The sequence below is a fragment of the Aphis gossypii genome, unplaced genomic scaffold (genome assembly GCF_020184175.1).
Source record: "Aphis gossypii isolate Hap1 unplaced genomic scaffold, ASM2018417v2 Contig00643, whole genome shotgun sequence".
In the NCBI taxonomy this organism is placed as follows: Eukaryota; Metazoa; Arthropoda; class Insecta; order Hemiptera; family Aphididae; genus Aphis; species Aphis gossypii.
This window is the reverse complement of record NW_026083207.1, coordinates 22186-42184: the sequence shown is the minus strand read 5'-3', so window position 1 is coordinate 42184 and position 19999 is coordinate 22186. Positions and strand designations below refer to the sequence as shown.

Here is a 19999-nt window from a genome sequence, read left to right as displayed (position 1 = left end):
GCTTCACGAGTATCTAATGGTCGTTTCTGTGTTTATCTCTCAAACAAAAATACAATCGACAACCTTCTTGACAACCACCAAAACATTACCGTCAATAACCAGATTATCAATATTCGCCGTTTAATTAACCCAGCAAAAAAATTAATATTATCTAATGTGTGCCCAACAATTCCTAATTCTATTATCGAATCGAGTTTAAACTATGCGGGTTTTACTTTAGTATCGCCGATTATTAAACTAAGAGCCGGATTTAATATAGAAGGTTTTACACATATAATGAGTTTCAAAAGACAAATTTTTGTCAAACCAGATGATTTTGAAAACAAACCTACATCGAATATAATTAACCACGAAGACATTGCATATAGAATATTTATAAACGACGACACAGTAACATGTTTCCACTGTAAATTAAAAGGACACATTTCAAACCACATAAAGTATATAACATATCAAACTTGAAAAATGAATTCACTTATACAATGGAACCTAAATGGTTTTTACAAAAAAATAATTGACCTAAAACTCTTAGTAAATAATTTAAAACCTAGTATTATTTGTCTCCAAGAAACAAATTTAAAACCTAACCATAATGCAACAGTGAAGAACTACCAAGGATATTTCAAGGAAAGACAAACAAACCCAAACCGCGCCAGTGGGGGAGTAGCTATCCTAGTTAAAAATAATATAAAATCATCACCAATACCGATCATCTCAGAACTTGAAGTAATTGCAACAAGAATACAGCTACACCATGAAATAACCATATGCAATATATATTTACCTGATAGTATGGTTTTTTCTTACCAACAAATTATGAATATAATAAAGCAACTACCCTCACCTTATATAATGGTCGGCGATTTTAACAGTAGAAATACAAATTGGGGATGCAATCACACCGATCCTAGAGGAAAAATTATTGGAAAAATCATAGATGACGAAAACATTACACTCCTCAACAATGGAACCTTTACTCGTCATAATTCATCCAAAGGAACCTTTTCAGCGATCGACCTTTCCTTAGCCTCTCCGTCAATTTCCCCATACCTCTCATGGGAAGTCAAAATCGACTATTTTAATAGCGATCATTGGCCAATATTAATTAATATACACCATAGAAACAGTCCGCAGACCCCCTACAACACAAACAAATGGAACCTAAGAAATCCAAATTGGACGCTATTTTCAGACATAGTAGACAAAACTATGTCAGAAAACCAAATGCTTAACAACGAATTAAATACAGATGACATTGATATAATTGTAAAACAATTCACTTCAATCATAACTGAAGCAGCCCATAAATCCATTGGAAAAACAATAACACACCCCAAAAAAACTCCCGTCCCTTGGTGGTCCAAAGAATGTAATAATGCTATAAAAAACTACAAAAAAGCACTCAACAGATATAAAAAAACTAAAACAATAACTGACCACATAAATTTAAAAAAAGCCAAAGCCCTATCAAGAAGAATTATAAAACATCAAAAAATTGAATCTTGGAAAAAACTTATAAATGATCTAACCCCCAATACACCAATTAAAGAAGCATGGAAAAAAATACGATTAATAGAAGGCATACAATTCAATGAAACCCCTCAAACACTGACAATAGGAGACAAAACCTACCACTCCTCCTTAGAAAAAGCTGAAGCCCTTGCTGAAATCTTTGAAAAAAACAGCAGTGATGAAAATTATTCCCCCGAATTTAGAAACTCAAAATCAAAAAATGAAACAGATAATCCAATTACATTTTCAATGGATGAAAACCATCCAATAAACACACCTATCAATGTACAGGAACTCTATGATGCACTTTATAAATGCAATTCAAAAAACAGCACAGGCCATGATGAAATACCATACATATTTATTAAACATCTTCCTATCAGTGCCATCTCTATACTACTAAAAATCTTCAACTTAATATGGGAGAAGAGGACTTTCCCTACTTCTTGGAAAAGAGCCATTATTATACCAATACTTAAACCTTACAAAGATCGACACGAAGTTACATCTTACCGACCAATATCTCTAATATGCACCCTAAGCAAATTTGCTGGAAAAAATTGTTAGCAAAAGATTATATTGGACTTTAAAACATACAAACTTTATCAGCAACCAACAATTTGGTTTCCAAAGAAATAAGTCCACCATAGATGCTCTAACTATACTAACAGAAGACATATACTCAGCCTTCAACATCAAACAACACGTACTTTTAACTTCACTTGACATTGAAAAAGCCTACGATATGGTTTGGCGCCATAGAATACTAGATATACTCCAAAAAAATAATATTAATGGCAATACACTCGCCTATATCTCAAATTTTCTATCAAAAAGAACCTTCTCTGTGAAATTAAACGAAACCCACTCCAGTAATCACAATCTCCAAAACGGCATTCCCCAAGGATCAAGTTTAAGTGTCACCCTCTTTATAATAGCTATTAACGAACTTCCAAGTATAATACCACCTCCACTTAAAACCATTATGTTTGCCGACGATAGTACTATTTACTGCAAAGGAAGAAATGTAAACACATCTAAAACAATCATGCAAAACGCCATAAATGAAATCAGCAAATGGGAAAAATCTACGGGATTCAAATTTGGCCCAGCAAAATCCAAAAGTATCCTTTTTTCATACAAAACAAATATAACCCCACCTTATATTTACATGAACAATATTCTAATTCCGCCCACAAATGACTTAAAAATGTTAGGTTTAAACCTAAACAATCAACTAAACTGGTCCAAACACATAAAATTTTTAAAAACTAAGACCAAATCAAGATTAAATGTAATCAGGGCCATTTCCAATCGAGCATGGGGTGCTAACAGCATCATCATAATGAGAACATATAAAAGTCTAGTACTATCCGTCATAGATTACGGTTCCATAATTTACGGAGCAGCCCCTGAAGCAATCTTAAAATCATTAGATCCAATCCACAACCAAGGAATTCGACTGAGTATTGGCGCATTTAAAACCAGCCCCATACCTAGCATTCTATGTGAAGCAAATACTCCTCCACTCGAAATAAGACGAAACATGCTCACCTATAAATTTGCACTTAAAAGACTAGCCGACAAGAACAATGCTATATCACCATACCTTTTCAACACTTCACCTCCTTCATTACACTTAAAAAAAATCAACCAATATCTACACGAATTAAAAAATGGCTTGACACAACAAATACACCACTGCCTAAACTGCTCTCCCCTACGCCCTACATATTCCCCCCTTGGAAAATGAACCTAAACATCAACACCTCAATGATCCAAGAAATCCAAAACATAGAGCCGTCCGAAATCCCTAAACATTTTAATGACATTATACTTAAGAATTTCTGTAATCATAAAATTATATACACCGATGGATCAAAATCCAACGTCAAAACAGGACTAGCTATAATCACAGATGAAGAAACCTTTAAGTTCTCTTCACTGGAGATTAATTCTATTTTCACCATCGAGGCACTAGCGATCCTGAAAGCCATAGAACTAACTGAACAAAATTGGAAAAATACAAAATCTTTCTTAATAGCCAGCGACTCCCTTAGTTCTATTCTAGCTATACAAAACCAAGGGACATCAAATGAAATAATAAAAAACATACAAGAAAGAGCCTCTTCCCTTGCCCCCCGTTCGGTAACCTTCATGTGGATTCCTGCCCACAAAAACATACCAGGAAATGAAAATGCTGATATAGCAGCTAAAGAAGCCGCCTCCACTAACATCAATATCCCCAAATTAGACCTTTCGTCTTTCAAGGACACCGCCCGAAACTCCTTAATAAATAGCAAAAAGATTCACCAACGACTCTGGGACCAGGAACTGAACAACAAACTACATCAAATAAAACCTTTTCTGTCTCCTAACCCGAATCCTCCCTCAAGTACGAGAAGACAACAAGTAATATGGACACGGATGAAAATTGGACACACTAACATCTCACACGTACACCTAATGAGAAGAGAGCCGAGACCAAACTGCGAACCATGCAACAACGCACCGATTTCCACAGCACACCTACTCCTGGAATGCTCTAATCTATCTGAACAAAGAAAAATCTTTCCACACTTAACATTAAGAGATATTTTAAGTATAGATAATTTTAACCACCTAATAACATTCCTTAAAATAACTAATCTCTATAATAGAATTTAAATAATTATATATTATTGTTACCTATACTATTAACACCATATACCTGTATTATACTGTACTTCCTTTATTTAAATATTAATATTAAGATGATTGTAAATAACTTGTAAACATGTTTTACGGCTAATGACTTTAATGTTGAAGCCTTATCATTAATAAAAAAAAAAAAAATAATAATAATAGACTGGCTCTGAGTGTTGAACACTGAACACTCCTAATCACCCGGCTAATCAGTGGAGAATATTGGGAAACACCACAATACCTATCTAACACCCTCCCACCAGGAATAAGTACGATCACCGGTCGGACCGGGGGGGGAGGCAGACGTAAAAATACGGTGTACACGGGCGACTCGAATATAATATGTTGACAGACGCACACCACGGCGACGCGAATATAATAAATATATATTGTATGTGCACACGAACGCATACGAAACACGTGGTTTGACATCCAGTACCTGCACACGTCATGCACGGCCACACGGGACAATGCCGAACAGCGAAAATAAGCGTATTTGAATCAGGAACGCAATGTCCGAAATATCGGCCGAGGACCAACTCAAAATTGGTCACTCGACGGCGGCCCTCGTGATCCAAATGAAACACAATGCAAACGGGACGGCGCGACGATGCATCATATCTGTTGCGCGGTCAACCGTCGGAAAAGAACAATAACGCAGCAAATTGGCAGCGGTCGGCGAGCCGGACGTCGCGGTATCACGATATCCCGAGGCGGCCGTGAAAGATAACCGTAAAGTTCGCACTTGCGTGAACCGGTAGTGCCAAAATGGAATGGCGCGAAATCGCGGTGGTTTAAACACGCAGATTCAAATCTTTTAGGACGAACGGGCAACTTATCTCTAGTAAACATTCCGATGAAATGTGGTATTCTCAACAAACGCGCGATTTTTATAAGTTAGAAATCGTACAACGCTTTTTTGGGTAACGTAGTTATTAGTTTTTTTCGTTTTTTTTGTTTTTACTCTCTCACCACCATTTTTATATGGTGTGATATAGACCATCACCTATTTTGTACGAGTTACCTTTATATTATGGCGTCAGGTACAAACCATTTCCCAAATGTGATGGAACGTTCCTCTTAAATTCATTGACCACCTTAACAACGTTGGCAACTCCACCAGTCAGAGCGCCTAGAGCTGATAAGCCAGCGAAAATCGGTATAAGCGGTAATACACCGCTTTGTTTCGGAATGTTTACTATTCTCGGAACTTTTGTCTTTGTAGATTTAAATGTTTTTCGTGCTACGGCTACACACTTTTTTGTTAATTTCATTAAATTTTTTTCACCGACATTTTTCTTTAAAACGTTTTTAGTTGCTTTAACCGCTACTTTAAATCCGCAACCACCACCAACTTTACGTTTTGCCTTCATGGTGGTAGTCACACCCCAAGCTACAACTTTTTCTTTTAAACCAGAATCTTTCGATTTGAACCTTTCCCAGACTCGCTGTTCTAATATATGATCAGCTTCGTGACGATCGGCGATAGAGTTACTACGTTCGTATGCGATATCGTGGTCTCTACACGCAGCGTCTAACGGGTTTATACCTTTATCAGCACGAACTAAACGTTTTTTCAATTTTGTACCAGGTCGAAAATATTGATAACCTTTATAAAAACAATTTTTTAAACTATGAGTATGCGACAGGTACGGAACAATAATAGCCCGTGTGCCCGGTCGCCGTTACTTCGCGCGTAGTACTCACCCACCGACCGACTAGTGTTATTATGTGTGTATATAGGTAATAGCAATTCGATAAAGGTGGACGGGTATGCCGAGCAAGATTATCGAATGCTAGTGTGTAGTGAGTGTGTAAAAGTGTGTACATATGTGTGTGTGTACTTATAACTAGGAAGATAGGTAACTTAAATAATGCCAATAATGGTAACTAAAATATTGTGGTAGATAAGTTGCTGTATAATACACGAGATCAATAATAATAATACAAATATAATAGACTCACAGCAACACAAAGGTATAAATAATAAAATAATTGATGTAATAATAATCACTGCCCTTATGGCTAAACAGTATAAATTATAATAAAATAATTATTATTATCGCTCAAACCTTACATGGTTGAATAGAAAAATAATATAATAAATTGTGCAGCTATGTATATAATATGCGGCCTTTCTGGCACGATTAAATAATGGTGATAAAATATACGGCCCTTTTGGCCCAACAATTCGAATAAATACCAGATATAAAAATCACAGCAACACAATAGGTAAAAAATATAGCTTAAATAATAATAATAATAATAATAATACAATAAATATAATAAAATAACTCACAGATTGTGGAGCGCAGACTGGCCAGCTGGTCCTGTTACTATAATACGTAAATAAATTTGACATTCACAAGAACAATAATATTATAATAAACAAAATTTCACTCATCTGGTATAAAATTTACTTCAAGCAAATAATAATATAACAATAATGGCGATTAGCGCCTTACAACAAAATAATAATTAACACGCCGATTCTTGCACGGCAATAACTTGATGATGACAAAAAAAGGCGATTCGCGCACGATATATTATAAAAAAAGACGGCGATTAGCGCCCACGACACTATTACTAGGAAAAATTAATAGTAATACTTAGGCGATTCGCGCCTTATATAAATATTATAGTAATTTTTATTTAATAATAAAAATGCAGCGACCAGCACACGAAAATTAATAAACGCGAGTTTTATCTGTGCGCGAACTAACTGGACTGACTTAAATAATATTCGCGGAGAAGTGCGATAGCGTTTAACATATTATTATATAATAATTCACAATCACATAAATTATACAAAAATAAAAACAATAATATCAACATTATAGGGACGAACAGGTAAACGGATATGTGTGTGTGTGTGTGAGTGTAGCGTGTGGCGGTGTAATAGGATAATCGTACCCCCGGAAAATCTTACCGGAGGGGGGTAAAGTTATCCTAGTATAATCATACCCCCGGTAAAATTTTCCCAGTATAATCGTACCCCCGGTAACATTTTCCTAGGATAATCGTACCCCTCTAGGGAAGTAATATTTTCCTAGGAAAATGTTACCGGGGGGTACGATAATCCTGGGATTTTTGTACCCCCGGTAACATTTCCCTAGAATAATCGTACCCTTCTAATTTTTCTAGGATTATGTTACTGGGAGGTACGATTATACTAGGATAATTATACCCAGCTCACCGGTAAATAAATAAATTTTTATTGTGGGTGAGATTGCAGTAATATAAATTTAATAGGGACTAGAGGTAAATGGAAAAGTTTTTTGTATCAGCATTCAACAGATATCTAAGGTTCGTGTTGATCCAAGTAAGTATGATTAAATATTTCCTGTGAGAAATAGATACAAAATTCTAATAGAATTAACATGGATTTTGAATAAATACATATTATTAATTATTAACAAAACCTTTATTGCAATTTTAATTATTATGCCTTATACTTATACTTAGACAAAAGTAAACAAAAAAAATATATATCTTTAAAATACGAGTACTTGTTGTTATTCGACGTTAATTACAACATCATAATAATAATAATAAAATATGCATTGACTATTCATAAGGATTTTGTTGGTTAAATATTTGTAAAATATTAGGGTCAGCTAATCTATGAGTATAAATCTTGCATTAAAATAATTTTTAATTGTAAGCGCAATTTAATTAATAATATTTTATTTCTATTGAAGTGCTTTAGAATTCAGAGTCTTCTGACCATTCGTTTTGATTGAAAAAACGAGTGCAAATGACAACATTTTCGTTTCGTAATTCGTTAAACACATTACAGATAACAGTACAATACGTCGACGGCCGACGCATATAAAATATAAATATATAATAATATACATATTTAAATATATGTTTATTTTTAATCGAAACGCGCATGTATTTGGGTTTTGTGTACGAACGACGAGGGAAAAACCCACACAAAGTTGTGAATTGTGATAGCTGTTAAGATTTATCAATATTTTACGATCACATTTTGACCAATGTTGTGTTCATTTTTATTCTTTTAATATTAAAATTTACTGTACTTAAAGTTTTATTCTTTACAGTTTTTACTGTATTTGTATTGTTTTAAATCGTATGTTACGATAGTGTTTTAAATCTTATTGCACCTACCTACTGAGTTATCGTCTGGTGAGTATTATTTTATTAAATATAAATCTATAAATTGAATGATAGGTTTTGTATACATACACAGAACTACATGCACTTAGCACCTTAAATTGTAATGATTTAAATATTATTTTTCGACAATTTTAATATTAAGTTACCAACCTACTGAAACAGCAAAAAGTACACTTACCAGCTTTTTATTATATGATAATATTTTCAAAATGCTTAACTCCTTTTTTTTATTATTGTTATTAGTCCAGTCATTTAACGATTTTTACTGGAATTAAATCGGAAAGTTTTGAAATTTTGCAGAAAGGTTAGTTGTGGGTTCCTTATTAACAAAAAAAAAATTCGCAATCTCTCTGAGGTCCGGAAGTGTCCGCCATCTTGGATTGATGTGATTTTTTTCAGTTTTTATAAATTATCTTTAAAAAAATTAATTTTATCACAAAAATACCTCTACATAAAAATATTGCTGATAAAATTTACAATAAATATGTATATTTATATATTTTTGTAGCTTAAATAGGTAAACGGTGAAATCCACCCGCGCGTTGTAATATTTGATGTGGCGCGCTTTAATAGTCTATAATTATAATATATTATACAGGTTGCGCGTCTCACTCGTATAAGCTAGAAAACGAAATTTTTACTTTTTTTTGTATGTACTAACATAGTAACATTTCATAACTTATTGATAAATAATTTCATAACTTATTGTATACTATTGATAAATAGGTATTACGCTTTATGTTTGAAGACAAATGTACACTATAGTCTATATTTTATTTAGAGTAGGTACTTGTATTTAATAATGTATGGTTAATTTTTCAAAATGTTTAGTTCTACAACGTATTATGTATCTTAAAAAATGATTAAAATGTTTATTTAGTACACAATTAACAAATATTTTTTAACATAAATTATTTACATTTTTTTAATGATTTTTTTTTAAGTAATATATAATAATAATTATGCATATAATTTATTTACAAATATTACAATGCATTCTACGTTTGCATTTGGGTAAAGGACTGCTTTGACCATATAAAATGTCGTTTTCATCTTGAGATCATCTAAAATTTAATTCGCGTGAATGATATTTCATAGGTCCAAATAAACCAACGTAATATGTTCTCTCACAGTTCTAGAGTATGCAATATGCATGTATCATGTATGCATGACCGCACTGAACATTTTATCGACAGTTATCGGCGTATAAATAAATTGTACTTACATTTTTTTTTGAACCACTTCCTTTCATTATATATCCAACGCAACCTCATTAACGACATCCTATGTAATTCCTAATCCAACGATGATATTTGATAAATTTGGACTTTTCACTACTATATCACGAGTTTTACAAGTAAAATACTATAATACAGCTGTTCTCAACCTTTTTGTTGATAAATTCTCCTAATATCTATAATAAATTATGTAAAGGTAATACAATTTGATCTTCTACACCAATATTATTTAAATTGCTGTTAAGAATATTATTTTAAGACCATCTTCGTTAGCTGGTTCAAATATTTTGACATTTATTTTCCAAAATTTCTTAAATCTTGCGACAATGGCATTATTTTCAATCGATTTATTCTATTTACTAGACATCTATATGAATACCAATTTTTATTAAGTATCCGATTACCGACCAATTTAAAATAAACTGTTATATATTTTCCGCTATTACTAATGACAATTATATTACTGTCATGTTTGTTTGCTTATAAATTTCATTTGTATTGGCGTTGTTACGTTTTTTAGTTTACAATTTAGTCAGACACGTAGCTATACTAGCTACGCCGCACAGTGCAGTACCTATAATATAAACTATTAACGCGCGCAACATCAAATATCACAACGCATAGATGGATTTAACATTTCACCTATTTAAGCTACAAAAATATATAAATATACATATTTGTTGTAAATTATGTCAGCAATATTTTTATGTAGAGGTATTTTTGTGATAAAATTAATATTTTTAAAAATAATTTAAAAACACTGAAAAATTGCACATAAAATCCAAGATGGCGGACACTTCCGGACCTCGGAGGGATTGCAACTTTTTTTTGATTAATCAGAAACCCACAACCAAATTTTCTGCAAAGTTTCAAAACTTTCCGATTTAATTCCTAAAAACACCTTTTTTGAAGCTTAAATGACTGGACTATATAATATGTATTGTTATAAATCATAAGATAAACATTTTTAAATTTAATAATATTATTATTATTATATTACATATATTATATTATATTTATTTTAGAGATTCATTTTTTCAGTTTGTTATTATTATTTAACTTTAAATTATAATAAATAAATAACCATTTACACCAAACGTCCAAACGCTAAGATATATACAACAGTCTTGTTAAGTATTCGAATACTTGTATTTAAATACTTTTTTGGTATTTCAAATAATTTTTTGTCAATGTATTCTAAATACTTAAAAAATACTTTTTACTTGTATTTTTGTTCTAGAATACTAAATATATTTTTTTTATTCTGTATAATATATAATATAGCTTTTTAATAGAAATTTTGAGTTGAATATTGGGCATAATTAGATATTTAAACGAAAATTAGCGATATTGGTTATTTCGTTATAATTCAAAAACATTCTTCATGGTGACTTAATTATAACTTTTACTTATATTATCATATTTTATCCACACAATAAAATGTTATAATGCAATATTTTATTCAATATTTTATTTTACTATGTTAGTAAAATAAATTATTTCTCAAATAGCTGCAATATTAATATATAGATTTATATATAAATACAAAAAATTAAACATTTCTAATTAGTACTAAATGGTAAGATGTAGCTAAAAGCTTAAATAACTAAATCAGTTCCTATTAACTGTTTTCCCTGTTAACTTAAAATCATACCCCCCGGTAAGATAGTCCTAGGAGAATCATACCCCCCGGTAAGATAATCCTAGGAGAATCATACCCCCCGTAAGATAATTCTAGGAAAATCATACCCCCGGTAAGATAATCCTAGGAAAATCATACCCCCGGTAAGATAATCCTAGGAAAATCATACCCCCGGTAAGATAATCCTAGAGTTAATATAATCATTGTTTTAAATTTAAAATTATTTGGTTCTCCTAATTAACTATTTATTTTATTATAATATTATAGCTATTGTATTTTATGATGTTTCGACCATGGGAAACCAAAAATATGAACACCTCGGCTGTAGCTAACCCCGAAATACCTGAAAAAACTGTAGTTAGAGAAACCAAATGTCCTGAGCCAATTAATTTGAGATCAGTTTTGGCTTACTTGAAATTTCAAAGATATCCTGTCTATATCCATAGTAAAAATGATAAATCTAACTTTCGAAGACAAACCAAATCGTTTTATTTGTCCAATGATGTTTTATATCATAAAAAAAATTCTGTCCGTGTTATATTCGACGAAGAACAAAGAAAAAGTATTCTGAAAATGATTCACGAGGGTTCTGAAGAGTCGATAGAAGCTGTTGCACTGTCAAGTCACCGTGGAAGGGATGCGACTATTAATATGCTTAACCAACGTTGCTATTGGCCATCTATTACTTCAGACGTAAAATCATTTATCAAAGAGTGTGATGTTTTTCAACGGGTTAACCCAGCGACATTAAAAATAGTGCCTGAGTTGCATTCTGTTCCTATACCTAAAAAAGTAAGTATTACTTTTTATTAATTCAAAATTATTGATATTTTCAGAATCAAAAATTTAATTAGAATAATGCAGTTCATCATACAAAATATTTTTATGCTATATTAATATGATTGAGATTTAAAATTCATGATTTTGATGACATATATATATATTTTAATATTAGTTATTCAAAATGTTAATAACCATTTTTTTTTTTTTTTATAAATTTAGGTGTTCAAACAAATAGGAATCGATCTCATAACTTTACCGGAAGTTAATGGTTTTCGATATGTTGCTGTAGCGATAGACTATTTCAGCAAATGGTGTGAGGCACGACCCCTTATAGATAAAAAAGCTGTTACAGTTGCTCGATTCATATACGATGAAATTATATGTCGACATGGTTGTCCTAAGGTTGAAATAAGCGATCAAGGTAGGGAATTCTGTAATCAACTATGTGAGGAACTATTTCGTATGACGGGAACCTCACATAGAGTCACATCACCCTATCATCCGCAAGCAAATGGACTCGTTGAACGATTTAACAGAACAATAAAAAATTCGTTACTTAAATTTGGTACCTAAAAATATTTTGGTTAATTTAAACCAAAAATAATTAATTTAAAAAATAATTTTGTTTTGTATTTAGATTCATCTAGAAAATGTACTCAAGTGGCCAGATGTATTGCAAGGAGTTCTATTTGCTTATCGAACTGTGCCTCATACTTCTACAAAATATTCACCATTTTATGTTTTATATCAAAGAGAGGCTGTACTTCCAGTAGATATAGAACATAACTTAGAAGAAGATAGCGTGTATGATAATGTTTTTATGGGAGATTTTGATGAAGTACAATTTGAAGAAACATTGAAATTGATGCTATCAATGAGAGGTAAACACTTTAATAGGTACTTTAAAACTAATATTTTAAGGTGTAGACTGTAGATTATAAATATACTATACAAGTTATAACAAGTTTATAACTAGTGTAAATCTATATGTCTCATCTATACATAATGAAATCATTTATTTCATGGACTTTGACGAAAATACATTAGGTATATGGACATTCATTGTACACTTTGTGACTTGTGTAGTAATTATAAAAAACATTTTTCGTTATTTAGCAATAAATCATATATTATATTATAATAAACTATACTGCTTGTAAGTTTGTATGTAATGCAAGTACGAGGTACTATTGTGTTAGTACTTTATATTATACATTTCATGAAATGGATGTTTATATTATATTTTGGTCAAAATTCACGATCTGGTCGAAATTTCACTGTCTGGATATTTAGTCCATGAAATGAGTGATTTCTGCACTATTTTAATGCAAGATTATTTTAGTCCTAAACCATTTATTTATTATTTTGACTAATAAACCAAATTAAATTTTTTTTTTTTTGTAATCAAAAATAAATTTAATAACTAATACAAACATATGTTTTATTATTCTAAAATTTTTTATAAATAAAACTTGTGCTTTTCCTCCAAAATATCGGGCTAAGGTACTACAAATAGTATAATAGTGATGTTAGTATTTTTAAATGTTTCAGGTTGGTAATATTTCATTATATAATAATAAAAAAATTGTATTTATTCCTTCGATGGCCCTTTTTAAATAATTAGGATTTGCTTTAGTCGTGTACAACAATTAATATTCGTGTCATGTTCACGTGGAAATTTAAATTTGTTTATTATTTGTCAGGTGAAGTCAGCTAATATAAGAAGTAGACAAGTAGTGTAGGTACATTATATGGTGTCTAATTAAAAAAATCTAATGTCAAATCATAGACAATTGTACATGCAAAATAAGAATTCAATTTGACAATTAATACTAATAATATTATACTGTCATAAAATTTAATGATACTTAGGCTGGTTCTTAGGGCTGTAGCGATCGATTAAAAGAAATGTTGAATACCAGACATATAAGTTTTGCCACCTGCATAAATTTTTATTATTATACGAATTATTTATTAATATTATATTACCATATTTTTTTTATACATTTTTATTTTGATCGCTTGAATTGTTTTGTATAATCATAAACGTATAATAATTAATAAATGTATAATGTATTATTAATCGTACATTTTTATATAAATATTATTGGTTATCGAAAATACAAAAAATGTAAGCGGCGGGTGTCAACTTAAATTGAGTGTCTGGGGAATTGCCTTCTGGGCAGGGCCAACTTGACCAGTGCCCAAAATTTATTTGGTCTCTTCTTTCTATTAAATATTTTATAAAAATAACATATAAAAATAAAACTATAATTTAAAATATTTAGTTATATTTGAAAAAATAAAATATCTTAACTTTTAGATAAACTTCAAGATAAAGTGGAAGAAAATATCCTAGATGCACAATCAGCTCAACGTAAATCATATGCAAAAAGACATCCATTAGCTGAGAATACATTTAAAGTAGGGGACAAAGTATTAATAAAAAATCTTCGACGTGATGATAGGAAAGGAGGATGGGCCTCAATGCCATGGTTGGGTCCATTCACTATCCACGAAATTATCAACAATAAGATATGTCAATTAAAAAATGATGTTAAAGTACTAAAAACCAAAGTGTTAATAAGTAATATGAAAAAATATATCGAATCTGACGGTAAACAGTTAAATGGAGATACTTATGCAGAACAATTGATGACAAGCGAAACAAATACAATGTCACGAAAAAATAAAATTCCTACCGGTCCAACCAGGATGTTTTATCCCGTTGGTAAGACATGGCAGCAAACAAAATGCAGAACATTAAAATTAAATTTTAGTCAACAAGTTACACACGAAAGCATACGTCATAAAAAAGCCTTGACAGTCCCGTCTGAAATTAAAAACATTGTTGGAGATGGAAACTGTTTATATAGATCTTTATCTTTTTTGATAACAGGTGACGAAGATTATCATTTTGCCATAAGACAACATGTTTGTGAGGTAAAAAAAATTAATACTTGTATTTATTATCATATTATAAAAGACATATATTTAAATACTATTTTCAGATTGTCAAAACAAGTTCGAATATTGAAAGATATATAGGAGGAAAGGAAAATATGAAGAAATATTTGGAACAAAAAACAATAGAAAATGATGGTAATATAAATGTACAACCATTTTGTAAATCAATATTTTTTTTTCAAACAAAACCACGTCAAATTAACCTATTTAAATAGTTTTAGTTTTGTAAAAAAAATACATTTTTTTTATAAGTACAACTATTATGAACGAAATCGTCTGTCTTTTATTTCAGGTGTGTGGGGTACTGACGTAGAAATATTTGGTGCCGCAATTTTATTAAAAACGTCGATCTACGTTTATATGACTGCCACAGGTGAATGGCAGTTATTCAACAAAGATATAACGATAAAAAAACAAGTCAGTAAGACAGAAAAATGTTTATACATACGAAATTTGAACAATGTACACTACGATGTTGTAATTAACGTCGAATAACAACAAGTATTTTAAAGATATATATTTTTTTTGTTTACTTTTGTCTAAGTATAAGTATAAGGCACAATAATTAAAATTGCAATAAAGGTTTTGTTAATAATTAATAATATGTATTTATTCAAAATCCATGTTAATTCTATTAGAATTTTGTATCTATTTCTCACAGGAAATATTTAATCATACTTACTTGGATCAACACGAACCTTAGATATCTGTTGAATGCTGATACAAAAAACTTTTCCATTTACCTCTAGTCCCTATTAAATTTATATTACTGCAATCTCACCCACAATAAAAATTTATTTATTTACCGGTGAGCTGGGTATAATTATCCTAGTATAATCGTACCTCCCAGTAACATAATCCTAGAAAAATTAGAAGGGTACGATTATTCTAGGGAAATGTTACCGGGGGTACAAAAATCCCAGGATTATCGTACCCCCCGGTAACATTTTCCTAGGAAAATATTACTTCTCTAGAGGGGTACGATTATCCTAGGAAAATGTTACCGGGGGTACGATTATACTGGGATAACTTTACCCCCCTCCGGTAAGATTTTCCGGGGGTACGATTTTACTAGGACACCGGCCGGTGGCGAGATATATTTTAATTTATAATTTAATTCAATTACCTATATCGCCGTATTGTCGCGGCGGCAGTTATACATTAAAATAAACATATTATCTGGCGTCGACACTATGATAACAAATATATATTATATTAACCTTACCAGGTACGTGAATCTCGACCGGTAATTTGTTTATAAGCTTGTTAATAAGCCCGCCACCTTTATTCTTGTTGCTTCTTCGAGCGAGTGGCATTGTGTACTGATGACATTCTCATCACAACATAGATATTTATATCAAAATGAAATTCATTAAACAAGAAACCGAGCTTACAGTTGAGAACGTAGATCCACCTACTTCGTTTCAAAACTATAGACACGGTCAGCTTCTACCTAATACGATACGTGCACTCATTGTGGGACCTTCCGGCTGTGGAAAAACGAATTTAATGTTTGCATTATTAACTAATATAAATGGAATAAGATTTCACAACGTTTACATATATTCGAAAACTCTGGATCAACCGAAATATAAAATGTTGAGTAATATCTTATCAGATATCGAAGGAGTACAATTATTTACGTTCTACGAAAACGAACAAGTTATTGAACTTGAAAAAGCCCTACCAAACTCTGTGTTTATTTTCGACGATATTATTTCGGAAAATAAGAAAATTGTAAAAACTTACTTTTCCAGAGGTCGGCATAATTTAATAGATGTATTCTATCTGGCTCAGAGTTATTCAAAAGGGGGTTCAGTCAATTGGTCATATGAAATTGGTCGTGGTAAAATTAGTCGTCTAAAATTGGTCGTTTGGTGAATTGATCGTTTGGTAAATTAGTTGTTTTCAAAATAATATGCGTAAAAATAATATGTGACAAATATGTAAATAATAATAATATTAATTGTAATAATTATAAAGTCGTTTTCAAAATAATATGCGTAAAAATAATATGTGACAAATATGTAAATAATAATAATAATAATTGTAATAATTATAAAGTCGTTTTCAAAATAATATGCGTAAAAATAATATGTGATAAATATGTAAATAATAATAATAATAATTGTAATAATTATAAAGTCGTTTTCAAAATAATATGCGTAAAAATAATATATGTAACAATAATTATAAGTTATGAGCTATCCCAGATATATATTCATCAAATGTTCTATTATTAAATGTTTTACATATTGTATTTATTCTCTCAGCGGTGTCATTATATTTCTTTCGTTTTCTAGGTGTTTCTGCTCCAGTGCAATATTGGACCATTTTCAGACGGTTTAGTTTTTCTTCTTTTTGTAGGGCTCTTATAAATTTCCAAATGTTAGGGTGAATAGCATTTAATATGGACGAAAAACTATTATGCCATCCTTCTACTGAATTATTAGTTTTTGGAAGGTTATATTCATCAGCATAGAAATTCCAAATTGTAATTGAAAATTTTGGATTTTTCCTTTTCCCGTTCCTGTCCATTTTACCAACCCACGTTTCTTCAAAATAGTCAAGTAATCTCGATAAATCAGATTCCAGTTCTCGGTAAAAAGGAGTATCAACTAAATATTCAAAATATCTAACAACATAATCAACCGGAACATATGCCAAGGCGTTTAATTTTTTTATTTCAAAAGCGAAAGTAGAATCTTCTTTATATTGTTTTGATAAACCACATTCTTGAATGTGTCTCCAGACAGATTGAGCAAAGTGAAAATGACAACCACGAATTTTGATATCATTGAATTCTTTTTTAAAAGCAGTCATTGCACCAATTTCAAAATCTAACATGACCGTTTTTGGTTTTAAGTTACAGTTTAATGTTTTTAGACTTTGCAACAAACGAATATAAGTTTTCTTTTTTTTATTTGGTAAGAGTGCATAAACCGAAGGTAAGACGTTTGAACATTGTATTCCATGGATTGTATACAATTGTTTGAAAATAGATGGGGCACATGAAAATGTGCCATCTGCATACCAATGATCGCATTCGGACATTTTTTGCAAATTTTCTTCCGTGGAAAATAATAAAAATCTATCGCAGTTATTCGGATCATGGTCGAAAGAATCAAATAGTAAAAATGGCTTACCATCTGATGTTTTTTTATACTCTTCTGGTATAACAAGATCATATAATGATTGCGGTATACCTAGTGCTGCATTTTCACGTTCTCTTACACGCAGAATAGTCCTTTTCATTAACGGTATGCCAGGCATTTGACCGGAAACTGCTGTATTTAACTAAAAATATTAAAAATTATATTAGGTTGTATAATATTAATATAATATTATATTAGAAAAGTTAAATTATTATTTAAACAAATTTTATATATTACCTCTGAAGCAACAGTTGCTACAACAGATTGAGTACTTAGATCAGTTTTCTTAGCAAGCTCCTTTAAATTTGCCATTGCTCTTTTCGCTTCGATTTTGGCAATATTGGGAAAATGAACATGTGATATCTTGGTTACATCACTTAGAATGGAATTTTCATCTGTATGTATTCTGGCTTTACATTTTTTTTTTAAATTTTCAACACATTTCCATATAGTTTTTTTATCATTCTTATTTTCAAAACGATATAAAAAACCATCATGCACGAGCATATCCTTTCCTCTTTCACTTTTAACAAAATTTAGTGGCATTTTAATTATTATTATTTTTATTTTTTATTAACTCAACTACTTATATAATTATTAGCACTACACTACACCGTCAATCACAGTCAACTGGAATTCGTACACACAGACACAATATTATACACTATAGATGAAACATATTATTTTTATTCCAGATAAAGATCATCCGATAATAGTTGTTATCGTAATATAGCCTGTAATAATGATAGTTGTACATTTGCACACGCTGTTATTCAACTTATTATCGCAAAACGTTTTATAATGATTATTGTCCATTTGTATAACACATAACGTTTTTAATCAGTATTCACTTTTCACGACGAAAATATACTACGACTATTTTACCAAACGACCAATTTCAGACGACCAATTTTACCACGACAAATTGTATACGACCAATTGACGTAGACTCATTCAAAAGTACCTAAACAACTCTTGCGTGATAACGCTAATTTTATTGTATTGTTTAAGCAAGACAAAACAAACTTAAAACACATATACAATGAGCATTGCTCTGGTGACATGTCGTATTCAGAATTAAAAGATTTATGTACATCGTGTTGGCGTAAGGGAAGATTTAACTTTATAGTAATAAACAAAGACTGTGAACGCGATAATGGGCATTATCGTCACGGTTTCGATACGTTTGTTATTATATTATAAACTAACGTTTTTTTTTTAAAAAAATATCTCATTCACGATCATGGACGCCAGTGATGAAGAATTGATAAAAGCAAAAGAAAATATTAAACGAAAATATACTGCATTAAAATAAGGAAAAGCCGATATTCAATCGATAGTAACAGAAACATTTAAACCATTATCGATCCGTTAAACGAAATACAAAAATCTACTTCGGATAAAAATATTCTGACAAACAACACTGAAGATTTACATTTTTATCAAATAGATGAATTGTTAGATTCATACAGCATGACAAGACGTATGGTCCTAAATTACAACCTGATAAAACGGTACGTTTAGGTAAAAAAAAAATCAAACTTGTCGGAAATACGATAATTGTTGACGATACTACATACCCGTTAACACAGGGTCTCTGTAGTTTAATATTTTCGAAAGTCCCGAAATTATATACCGAAAACGATTTAAAAACATATAAATCTATATTAATTCAAACATAAGCTCATTTAACAGCAGACGGTTCGAAAATTTAAAAAGGTGGTAATAAATATAGAGATATAATCACAACATTATTTCCATCTGGTAGTGGACTATCTATACAATTATAGAAACTTACACTTCAATATTGGAACGATCCGAATGAATTGGTTTCCCGTTTAAAACTACTATTAGCATCAAAAGCTGCTGGCAAT

The 19999-nt window shown here is 30.8% G+C and overlaps 1 protein-coding gene and 1 pseudogene across 1 annotated transcript; one reads left to right on the top strand and one right to left on the bottom strand.

Annotated features, from left to right (window-relative positions):
* Positions 1-3261: 3261 nt before the first annotated feature.
* On the top strand, positions 3262-4927 carry LOC126554908 (uncharacterized). The gene is made up of 2 exons (XM_050209906.1): positions 3262-3924; positions 4703-4927. The coding sequence occupies exons 1-2, from the start codon at positions 3262-3264 to the stop codon at positions 4925-4927; spliced, it is 888 nt and encodes a 295-aa protein (XP_050065863.1).
* A 12516-nt stretch (positions 4928-17443) lies between these two features.
* LOC126554907 (uncharacterized) lies at positions 17444-18632 on the bottom strand (annotated as a pseudogene).
* Positions 18633-19999: the final 1367 nt, after the last annotated feature.